The sequence below is a fragment of the Pseudochaenichthys georgianus genome, chromosome 15 (assembly GCF_902827115.2).
Source record: "Pseudochaenichthys georgianus chromosome 15, fPseGeo1.2, whole genome shotgun sequence".
Classification (NCBI taxonomy): Eukaryota; Metazoa; Chordata; class Actinopteri; order Perciformes; family Channichthyidae; genus Pseudochaenichthys; species Pseudochaenichthys georgianus.
The window spans coordinates 22,163,544-22,175,547 of NC_047517.1; the positions used below are offsets into that span (position 1 = coordinate 22,163,544).

General features: G+C 38.1%; 1 protein-coding gene across 2 annotated transcripts in view; it reads left to right on the top strand.

Annotated features, from left to right (window-relative positions):
* khdrbs2 (KH domain containing, RNA binding, signal transduction associated 2) overlaps nucleotides 1-11,649 on the top strand; it is a 93,863-nt gene extending 82,214 nt beyond the window's left edge. Inside the window, exons 7-13 of one of the 2 annotated variants that reach the window (XR_011644477.1) lie at nucleotides 3-85; nucleotides 618-676; nucleotides 2,069-2,165; nucleotides 5,063-5,109; nucleotides 8,990-9,083; nucleotides 9,969-10,022; nucleotides 11,519-11,649. Coding sequence is in view for 1 of the 2 variants with exons in the window: in XM_034101211.2 (XP_033957102.1) it covers nucleotides 3-85; nucleotides 618-676; nucleotides 2,069-2,163 (237 nt within the window). In the remaining variant the exon portion in view is untranslated. Of the gene's footprint in view, nucleotides 1-2; nucleotides 86-617; nucleotides 677-2,068; nucleotides 3,977-5,062; nucleotides 5,110-8,989; nucleotides 9,084-9,968; nucleotides 10,023-11,518 lie in introns of those variants that run through there. The other variant, XM_034101211.2, reaches the window with a different exon arrangement.
* The last annotated feature ends 355 nt before the right edge of the window (nucleotides 11,650-12,004 follow it).

The following is a 12,004-nucleotide window of genomic DNA, read 5'->3' on the forward strand; positions in this document are numbered from 1 at the left end:
AGGGCTACGACGATGGGTACGGTGGAGAATACGACGACGACAGTTACGAAGCCTACGAGGAAAACTACAGCAATCAGGCAAAGAGGTGAAGTTTATACGCACGCATGCACACGCACAGTCACCATACAGTATGTCCACTTTCACTCATAATGAAATATGATAAAAGGTACTGTTAATAAATCCCAAAACAAATTGGCCTTTTGTCTGTGAATCCAAAACCCTAAATATCTTAGACTTCTTCACTGGAATCCAAAAATAATTTAAAAGATATTAGCGAGCAACATGGCACTGTCGGTGTTCTTAATCAAACGTACACCGTCAAGCTGCCGTCAATTCTCACTACAGCTGTGTTTGTCTGAAGAAATACTTCTTAGTAAAGTTGATGAAAACTTCAGAGCCCAGCGCTTACTGGAAATTCCAGAGCTTTGTAAAAACATGGCTTTGTGTTAAGACATGTTAAGAAAGTATATGATAAGATAAAACACATTGCCAACCTCATGTATATTTAAAATTATTTTTACCTAAAGAAAATATGTCAGCATCTTTTCATATTTTACGGGATTCTTGACAAATGCTTGTTGTTCTTGATATTAACTATTTTATGTATCCTCTTTTAGTATTTCAGAATATTATGAATATGGACATGGCAACAGTGATGAGACCTATAACAACTATGGTAAGTACTGTTTATTTCTGTAAGCTGAACATCTATACAAATATGAGTCACACCCTTCATGTGTCATCTCTTCTCTCTCTATTTTCTCCTACTGTCAATAGTTTGCTGTTATGTAATAATATTACACTATGAAAGCATAAATGAAGTTGGAAATAATTATTAATTGGTAGGTTATTTGAAAATTAAGATAGGGCACAAACAAACAATCTTAAATAAGGTTATGATAATTCCAAAGGTTCAGCTGCATTAATAAAAGTCTGGGATTTCTTGCAAGACAATTTCTGTATTTCAGACATGTTTTATTCCTTCTTAACGATATTGAGAAAGTCTTTCAAGTCACTAAAGTGAGGATATTTATAATTATTGCATTAATGGAAATTCACATTGTATAACTTATTGTGTTTTGAATTGCAATCCGTGATAAAATCACATCACGCCATCCTATCACCCCATAGTCAGTTTAGCACATGCAGCAATATCTGCGATAACACATGGCGTGTTTTCCAGTGTCATCATTGCACCTGAATTTAAGCCAGTAATATTTCACAAAAGCAATTTCCCCGTTTTGTTGAATTGAATTTCTTGAATTTGTAGACAAGACACAGTGTATGATTTTAAAAACAGACTTTTTGAGAAACATCCTTGGACCTCATTTAAATTCCTCACAAGAAAAGAGTATTGGCCACACAATGCTGTCTGCTGCTGTACTGATATTTCTGAACCGATGCCCGTTGTAAAAGGTGGAGTGTGTTTGCCTTTTGGATATATGTGCCCTCATTGGCTTATTCCAGAAAAGCTGTCACTATTGGCTTATTTACCACTGCTGTGCACACATCACTGCTGTCAGATAAGCACAAGCATATTTCCATTCCTCAAACCATTAATAAAACATGTACACCTTTAATTGAATCAAAACCTTTAAAATCACTAAACGTTGGTTGTCCCATGACAGCGGCGCGGTGCAGTAAGCTGGTCGTCACAGAGGGTCTGCAGGCTCATTCATTTTCAGCACGATGCATTGTGCATTGGGGTGTTGAGGTCGTACCAAACCCAAAACCAAGGGGGCAATGATTGGATTTTCTGCTCCATAAACACTTTCTTATTAGGAAGCAGTGCAATGTGCCATGCAGCAGAGGTGCCATCTTTATGTAATTTGGCTTCAAGGAAGGGGCTGCTGACAGTCAGATCTCAGGAGTGGGCCAACAGAGGGCAAGTGCTTGTGAAATGTATTTTCTGTGGGGAGACGCTGGGATAGCATTTGCTGGTTTGAATGTTCTTGGCTTTAGTTAAACGGGTTGTGAAAGGAAGGTATTAAACACCCGAGCTTACAGAAGTTATGGCAGCACAGTGAACGAAGCAGCTGCCTTCAATGTGTGTTAACTCTTTTTGCAGAGGAGGACTGGGGGACTTCCCGTCCAAGTCACAAAGCCCCTGTTTTACGGCTGACAAGAGGGGGCTACAGAAAACATCCCTATGGTAGATACTGAAGGTGCTCCAGATATGTGACCTCCTATTTCAAACTTTTTATATATTTTTTAAATTCCTCATAAAATGTTGAAATGTTTCCCTTTTTTTGTTCGTCTCCTTTGGATACAAAAAAAAACCCATTAAGCACAATATCCTGATATGTAACACATTATTGAAGTATTCAGTTTTTATAAATGCAGAGGTAACAAAAAAAGAGACATTCATTCATGTAGGGAAAGGTTGTTTTTAGCTTTTAAATTCCTCTGCTCCCTCCCAAAAAAAGTAAATACTAATATTTCAGATTTCTGACATTAAACTGCAGAGTAATGTTTGAGAAATAGTTTCCATTCATTGCCTTTAGTGCAGTTAATAATAGGGTTAACTAGCCAACGCCTGTAATGCCAGGAAAACAATATGTGTGCCTTTTAAGGTGCTCATATTTGTCATATTCATAATTTCTTTGTTCCTATGCGTCAACGTCATTCAACACAGCATTAAAAGGTAGATTAGAATATTGAAAAGTGTGTGAAACATCCATGTCTATTGTCCTCCACTATGACACACTACAAGGTGCAAAAGAATTGTGTCCATGGTAAAGAAAAATTGCGTCCACATCGGCTTAGCTAATTGTGGGTCACTCGAAATGAGCGTAAAGACAGGATGGGTCTGAAAACCAGGAACAGCTGCAAATCCAACATTACCTCACATTTGAAATTAGCTTTTTTCAACCTCCATCCCCTTCCTCCACAGTTCACTGATTGGTCTGGCTATAGGCTCAGTCTGGTTTAAGTGGATCTTTCCCAGACTCATACCCTACAGCTAAAATGTGTTCGGTTCTGACACGCTTCTACCAGACATGTTTCTTCCACAAAACGTGTAAATTGTTTGGCTTGTTTGAAAATAAATCAAAAGCAGTTCTGTATGGGCTCAGAACAGTCTCATAATACGCATGCACACAGAAGGATTCACACTTGTACTTCATGATCCGCAAAAGGATTCACACTTGTATTTCCAGATCCACACAAATGTGTTCCGTTTCATATACATGTAAATAAAACCCAAATACAGAAAAAAGTTTACATATGTATTTTTGATCCTCACATATTGGTTTTCCGTTTAAATCCACTGCACCTGCATTCACAAACCGCTTTCTGTGCACGGATCGCTGTGCATTCGTGTGTGGGCTTTTTTAGACTCCCCTGATGATTACCCGATTCGTACATGGAATTTTTTCTATCTAGAGCCAATCAGATGTCTCCTTCATTCTAAGCCAATCACATGAGCGCGCCCCCACGAGGGTATGATTTCTTGCGTTCATGACGTAGCGCTTCATGTACGCATTTTGCGCACATAAACTCTTCTGTGGTTAATTTGTCTTTTGAAGAGTCTGCAGATAAAGTGTTTGTCTGCAGACGCTTCACTTCCTGTTTTGATTCCAGCTGTGGCTTTAACTTTTCATCTTTTTTATGGTGACAGACAGAGAAACACAAATCGCTCTGAGCACAAATGACCTGACAAACTCCATTAAAGGCAACAGATGGAAACCAAACATTGTCCAGAATTGAAGACCTGAATGCTAAGTGACTAAATAGCCTGGACTATGAAATGTTTTTCCGAAATCTAAATCGCACCTCAAGTTTCCCCCTAAGCCTAACTGATAGCGATATGAACCTCAGATGACTTCATGTTAAAACTGAGTTGATACGACTAAAGTTAGCCTTAGTTATGTTGTGAATTAAATTGTGTGAAACCGTAATCATGAAAAATTCAAAAAATGGTTTGGCTTGAAAGCAAAAAGCAATGTACAGTGTGTCATTTCTAATGCGTGCTTTGTTCTGTGTGTAACCTGTATTTGTACATAAAGCATTTAATAAAAACAACAAACCTCAACGCAGTGTGTAAGACTCTCTAAATAGGAACTATTAATCCGTATTCTTTGTTAACATGTGAATCCAGGTAGCGGCTAACTCGTTTCATAAAGAAAGCCCACCAACCTGTCCCAAACCACTCATTTGTTAAATAATTTATATTCCTGCTCTATCGTCCTTGAATCTTTGATCATTTGGAAACTAATAAACTTCTTTCTTTAATCCATTCTGTGAGGTTTTACATCATTAAAGAGACACAGATTGACTCTGAGAATGATATGGAGTTAAAAGAGGTAAGAAGTCCCCATATATTACTTTCATAATAAGACCCTCGGCGTTTGAAGCTGCCTCGTGAAGAGCATAATGGGCCATTCAGGAAGTAGATCTTGATGTTCACTCTGATAGTGTGCACTCAGTGTGTCTATTATCTGCGCCTCATCCTTGACTCTGCTAACCTCTTTCTGCATTTTGTCATTTAACCTGAGAAAAGCTGTATATGCACTGTTTATATACAGTTTCCGTGCATCACAGCTGACGTCCATTTTAGAAATTTGAATTCTCCTCTGATTAGTACACCTGAAGCCCGACCCACATTAAGAGTGTAGATCACGGGACTGAAAAGAAGACTAAACACTAAGCAGGTAACCCTAATAATAATACTAATATAAATCGCAAAATGCTAACTTCCACTTAAAAAAAAGTAAACCTGCCCTTTTTAACGCCAAATAAAATCCCTTCCTATCGCTGACTAAATAGTCCATAAGGAATTTCAGCTAAACTGATTTAAAAGAAAAAATAATAAAAGATACTAAAAATAATGTCCGGAAACTAAACATCAGTGAATAAATTCCAAACATTTGCTCAAAACTCATAAAGTTTCAAGATATTCTGAATTGGTTTACTTTTTTCACAGTGATGACATGGTATAAATGTTCTGTGCTTGTTTTATTACATATTGCATGAAGTCTGTCACCTATTTATTATTGATGATACATTATAATAATAAAATAACACATTCCTTATATTTCTTTGTTTTTCTCTTTATTTAAAGAAACACACTGCTGTGTGATTTGGTCAAAGCAGAGACCACCATTACAGGTGAGTGGAAATATTATTATTATGTTGTTAGTTTGTCATGTTCAATGCAAATTACAACACTTGAAGCGAGGGTTGTTGTAATGATTTAAGTCTAACATTTAAATGACATAATGAACAGAAAATCTGAAGGTTTAGCTCATCCTGCCTTCATGATGGATTTAATTTACCCACCAATTTGCAAAGACGTTAAATTGTTACTCTGACTCATGGCTTACAGTTTAAAACACACCCAACTTCCTATTGGTTAATGGATAACTGTTGATTTTGATACTAAATATTATCTAGCAATTGAACTTGTCCATTTTTTGGGATTAAAGGTCCCCTATTATACTGTTTTTGTTACGGTGTATGTTGGAAGCAGGACCCAAATGCAGATATAAACTGAAAAAACTCCTTTATTTCAAGGCTAGGTGATAAAGAAAGACAAAACAGAACACTCACCGACGAACTAGTCATGACACAAGACGAACCGACAAAGACAGACAGAAAAACCAGAACTTAAATACACACAAGACTAATTATACAAACAAGACACAGGTGAGGAGGGAGGAGAAAACACAGGGACACCAGGGGGGTATACTACGAAGCAGGATTTTCGCTTTGCCGGCTAAATTCAGGGGAACTAAATTCAGGGGAAACTCCGGCTTTCCGGTCCTACGAAGCTGGTTCTCTTTTTAGCAGGCTAGATCTCCATGGTAACTTATGCTTAGCGGCTAACCTGGTCGGGACCAGGTTAGGTTGCAGGCTAAGAGCTCAACTCAGAGAAAGAAATGCCTGCTGACCAATCAGAGCTCAGTGTGCGGAGTTTAAAGCGATCAAGTCATATTACAGGAGAAAGGAAATACAGAAAAGCTGCCGTTGCAGGAAAGACGGCCGGCAAAAATCACCGACTGTGTGAACGTGAACATTAATAGAATATCACCTCCATCTTCAGAGCAATCTGACTATTATAACATTAGCGTTAAGAAAGCTTACTTAAATATCTGCCACGACATAAGTAACCGGATCAGAGTACATTAAGTACAGTCCGCGGCATATCACTTCATAATGTATCATATATCTCCTGATCTGAGTCAGCTGAGCCGTATCTGGCCGTGCAACACTCAGTGTCACATACTGTATGCAGAAGTATTATTTTAAGCAACACATAAATTGACGAAACACTCTCGAGTCAAATGTAATTAAAGTCAGATCGTGTCTTAGAGACGGGGCAGTGATATCATAAACCTGTTAATGGACGCATTCAAACACTTTTGCCAGCTGTATTTACCTTGCAGGTGCAGCTCTGTGGCTTTGATCCTGGATAAAGTGTTTAAGTCATGGATATTTAATTTAACTTCTTCATATGTCTAATATTATAGTTGACTTTTCATTCAGGAAGTATGACGCTGCGCTGTCAGTACGCTTCTCCATGTTTGTGATTGGTCGAAAGCTCCAAATACCACCCCTTTCATGTGAACGCGCACCTAACTAGATAGGACACGGCTGGCTTGAGCGATCCACTTGATAACCCGTGTCGTAGGACCGTTTAGCAAGAGCGCGTATGTTTTGGATTAGGCCAACCGGCTAACTCAAACATATCCAGGTTAGGTTGAACCAGCTTCGTAGTATAGGCCCCAGGTGCACACAATCGGGTAATAAGACACACCAGGGAAACTAACGACAGGGAACCACAGACAGATCTAAAGACAAAACACAACACAGACAGAAACAGGCAAGACAGGAGGTGAAGACCTTTCAAAATAAAACATGAAACAAAAGACAGAACAAGACAAGACAAAATACAATAAAGACAGATCGTGACAGTTTTTCATCAATATAGTATAGGTCTCAGATATATACAAAACATGTCTCTGAAGTGTTTGGCTCCAAATACCAAACAGAAAATAAGGTGCCACTCCCCACGCCCCTTGATAAGGTGGGGGTGTTACCTTGGTTGGCGATTGGCTAATGGTGACACAAGCCAACAAATCTTTATGACATCATAAAGTGGCCAAAATCTGATCAGCTCATTTTCTGACAGGTTTTTATATAAATGGATCCGGACAAAAAGAGAGAGAATCTTTTTTCCTGAAACGTTCAGAATCTCTTTACACAGAGGGGACACATGTTTCTGTACAAAAGACATACAAAAGTGGATTCTGCATAATTGGTGACCTTTAAGAATAAAATGTTCTTGCCCTACTGTGCACACTATCAAAGGATTGAAATATAATTTCCTTCTTACGAATACACCATTAAAGCTCATTAACATCAACTAAAAATGGTTTAATACGCAGTTTTTATAAATCTGACATCTCATTTAAAACACAATAAAGCGAAGACATGCAATTAAAAGAATGGAAACAAAAGGAATAAAGGAAAGAAAACTTTATTAAAGTGCAGTGTGATTGGAGGTAATTTATCATCTGCCAGTTGAGGAGCAGAGTATCACAGTAGGCTGCTTTGAGGAGAAGTGTAGGTTGGGTAGATGCATTGTACAAACAAAATGTAAAAAAACAAAGCTGCAGAATTTAAGTAAACAAATTAATATTATCACCATACCTACATTTACTAAATTCTATCTTTTCTTTTATGCTGTTTCTGCATTAAATCCTATTTGTTTATATGTCTCACCCCGACCTGTGTTTTAAAGCTTTGCAAATGCAGCTCCATTTAATCCCCATGGACAGATAGCTGCAGGCTTATCCATAATTCATGCTCTTCTTCTGAGATTTCTTCCAAAGGTGCAATTCTTTTGAAAATGTATTCAAAGCCTTACCATCTTAATTGCACACTTGTGCTGTTGATACATAAAAAGATTTATGAACAAAGCTGGCCCAGAAGAGCAAGATACAGCATCAATAGTTGTTTGAGTGCGTGATTTGTAAAAAAAATAAACTTCTCCATTCTCCATTATTACTTTGGAAGGTAAACAGGCTGCGAGCAATAGCCATGCTAAGAATATATTAGCAAGTAGATCCATCTTGTTTCACGCACAGGGACGGGTGGCGCAGTGGTCTGTGCGTTTGATCATCAGATCAAGGGGGCGTTGGGGAACTCCATTTCGAAACCCGCTCCCGCCCCACTGCGTCAGGCCGTTGTGTCCATGGGCAAGACACTTCACCCGAATTTTCTCCTGTGGGTATTGTCCACAGTAGATTACCATTACATGTATGATCTGTATGTGTAATGTGTATTTGTAAATATAATATATATATTAATATATATATTATATAATAAATATAAGGATTATTATTATTATTGTTTATATGCAAATCAAAACCTGAAAATATGTTATCCCTGTCTCTTTGCGTTGTTTGTTTGGAATCAAATGCAGTGTGGCACGCAAAGTGATCAGACAGCAACACCAACAATAATAATATCAGTTAATAAATTCTTGTGAAGAAGTGGAAAAGCTCATATTTTTCTCTGAATCCATTGAGTCAGTCAATAATAACTCTCAAAAAGATCTTAAAATTGTATGTGTCAAAAGACAAACTGTTGTTTTGAAGTTATTGTAAACTTTGAAAACAAATATTAATTTTTGCAAAATAATTTAAATTTGTATTATAGGTTTCGGAGGAGCAATATGTTTTTGTTAGAATCAAAACTGTAGATTTAATAAAATATTTCATCCAAATGTTTTTAAAATGGGAAAAGCATGCTTATCAACCTATGTGTTTCACATATTATTATATGATAAACAACTAGTTGCCTGAAGAGGTTGGTCAAAAAGATTTACGCTGGTTGAGTTTGTTCCACAGTGATGCTGCAATCTGTGCTGAAGTGCTGTATTGTAGAAATAATAGACAGTCCAACTCTGCAGTACTGTAGCACCATTTAAAATCATGCTCCCTTTCTGCAAAAAAGCATTTTCTTACTGTCTACTTCTTTGCAGAGCAGTAGGCTCGGGAATCTGCTCCCAGAGGACTGAAGATTGGACTCAGCCATCAGACACGTTCGGGCCCTTCATCAGTCAGCAGAGGAGCTCGGTGCGTATTTCAACTTTAAAGCTGCCAACTCTTGCTTAGTACCGAGTTTCGAAAAGATTAGTTGTTGAGGTTACATGAAGTATTGCTGTATCAATCTAATGCAAAAAGATATTAGAAAATATAAATTACTGTAAACTGACAATGGGCTTTTCATCAAAATACAAAGCTCAAATTAAACATTCGAGGAACAAGACAAAGACAGTCAGTCAAATGAAGGGATCTTTGTCATTCAAGAATAATTGCCAAGGATAAAATGATGATTCGATAATTGAGGAATTGGGAAAAGCTTTAAATATAATCCCCTATTTCGACGTGTTCCCATTCTTTCTTAAAACTAAATCTCATGTTTATTTGCACCTAAGATTTGGAAGTGATGAGTGCTGGAAACTCAGTGAAAGCCACTGATGTTCATGCAGCCTTTGCCAAAAGTGCTCTCAAACCATTTGAATAACTAGCCTGTTGCCAGCTAAAGAGTCAAAATCCCAAAGCCTTCCACGGAGGTTGATGCGTTTCTTAGTCAATGCCACTGATAAAACTTTCAAATACAGATTACGGATGAAAAAAAAAAAGCTCCACTACTTTTTGCCTTGCTCAAAGGATGGAGTGCTTAAAGACTTTGCAGCTGTCTTCCCGTCTCTTAGCACATGGATCCACGGTGATTGTTACACATTAGGCAGTCCTGGGCTGCAGCCTCGGGCGCAATACAAACTGGCAGCTGTTTGTTTTTGTTGATCTGCCAAGTTTATCACCTTTGGCAACAATGTTTATGCAGCCACAAATAGAATACACATTAGTCAATTTAGTGAATACTCTCTGCTTATGCATCTGTTTATGTGTAAAGAATAAAGATACTACCGTTTGTATTAACTTGTATGTGTTGCACAGAGATGAGAGGAATGAAGATGGAACATGAAACAAGGACAGACAAATGACTCACAGGTAAGGAAGCCGTTGTTAGAATTACAATGCATGCAAATAATATCTGTCCTTGTATTGTATTGGTTTCACATTTTGAAGTTGGACTGTTAAATTAAATGTACTTTCCTTTACATTGAAGTCTTTTTATTGGACTGGTGTTGGTAAAATTGGCCGAAAGACTGAACTTTATACAGAACTATTTGAAATACTCTTCGCTTTTTGCCAAGAGTTAGATGAGAAAATAAATACCACAGGGATCAAAGGGGGATTCATGAGTAAGATCAACAAGAAAAGGTCTACATTTTTCCGTAATTGTGGACCTATTATTTTCCGATACAAAATCATTTTTAACACTGCCTTCCTTGGTAATGAGGCAAGAAAAGTGAAAATATATGTATGAATATGTATGACTGAAAATAAAAGGTGGCACAACTCGATGTGTCCATTCCAGTCACCATCTGCTTGTGGTGATGGGCTGAGAGAGAGAGAGAGAGAGAGAGAGAGAGAGAGAGAACTCACTAATTCAGTCAATGGCTGTGTGAACAAATATATGACGGCTGCCAGCTCTCATGCTTAGAGCCTTATTTTCTCGAATAATGGAACCGATTTGTTCCTAACAACACAATAAATGCTCATTTGAAAAGGTTGAGGTGAGAGTGAGGAGGTCTATCTCCTTCCATCTCTATCTCAAGGACGAGCTGATTGTCTCTGGCTGAAAGCTGCATCTCCATACTGAACGTCACCCTGGATGTCAGACGCATGTTGACAGATTATAACTGGGGGCTTCGTACAGAGACAGCCAGTGGATGGAGGGGAATTACTGTATTGCCTTTGATGCACTCCCAGCCCAAATGTCAGAATCGGGCTCAGAGGCTCACGCTATATAGGCTACCAACTCCTGCATAACAAGGACACAATGTCATTTGTCAAACATCTCAGAATCAATTCAGACAGATGACAACATGCCCGTCAAGTAAATAGTTCTGATTATTATAGACGGAAAGGAGTAGTTTGACATTTTCGACTTATTTGCTTTCTTGCTTTGGGTTAGATGATATGATTGATACCACTCTTATAACTGACCTTTAAATATGAAGCTACTGCCAGGAGACGGTTCGCTTGGCTCAGCATATCGAAACAGTAAGAAGTAGTCAATCTCAAAGCATCCATGAAAACATAAATTGTTGGTTTTAAACTTCTTTTATGTAGGGACTAAACAAATCAGATAAGGAGGCGTTAGTAGGAAGAATTGTGTCCCTTTCGACAGAGCTTTACCTTTTTTCAGTTTGATAATCTTTAGCTAAGCTAACAGTCTCCCCAAATTAGTGACATATTTAGCATACAGTCATAGAGAATGAATGTATTTATTTTAAATAGAAAGCTACTAAGCCTATTTGCCAAAACAAATGTCTACCCTGGCCCTTCAAATCTTTTAAATATGTGAATGTATTTGTTTATTTCTTTTTTTGCTTTTCAGTATAGAATGTGTTTCTCTTTGTCTTTCTTTTGTGTTGCAGGTTGTTGACTGTACAAGAAGATAACAGTGAGACATTTTTCCTGGTGGACAATAAAAAAAATGTTACTAAAGAATCCAAGTGTTTTTTATGTCACCTCTGTTCAGTTTTATCGCAACAATATGTTGTATCGTGGCCGGTGATATGGATTAAAGTAAATGCAATTCTAATATTGGACATTTAGAGGTAAATCTAACGTTGTCATCTGGTGGCTGCTGTCATTACGGACCCGTGCAAACCCCGTGTCTGTTCCCAGCTCAATAATAAATGGTTCACTTAGTGCTGCCAACATGAACATGTTAGTTCATTAAGCAAGTCGAGCCCACTGCTGGCGTCCTGGCCAACTGTCACAGCTCCTTTACCAGCGCAGCCCGTCAGAATGTCCTCCGGCAGCCAGACACAGCTCACACCTTGTGTCATTTTCCGAGTGGTAGTGGTAATGAATGGCGCTGTCTGCAGCTCTACATATGGTGCGCGGTGAATAACACT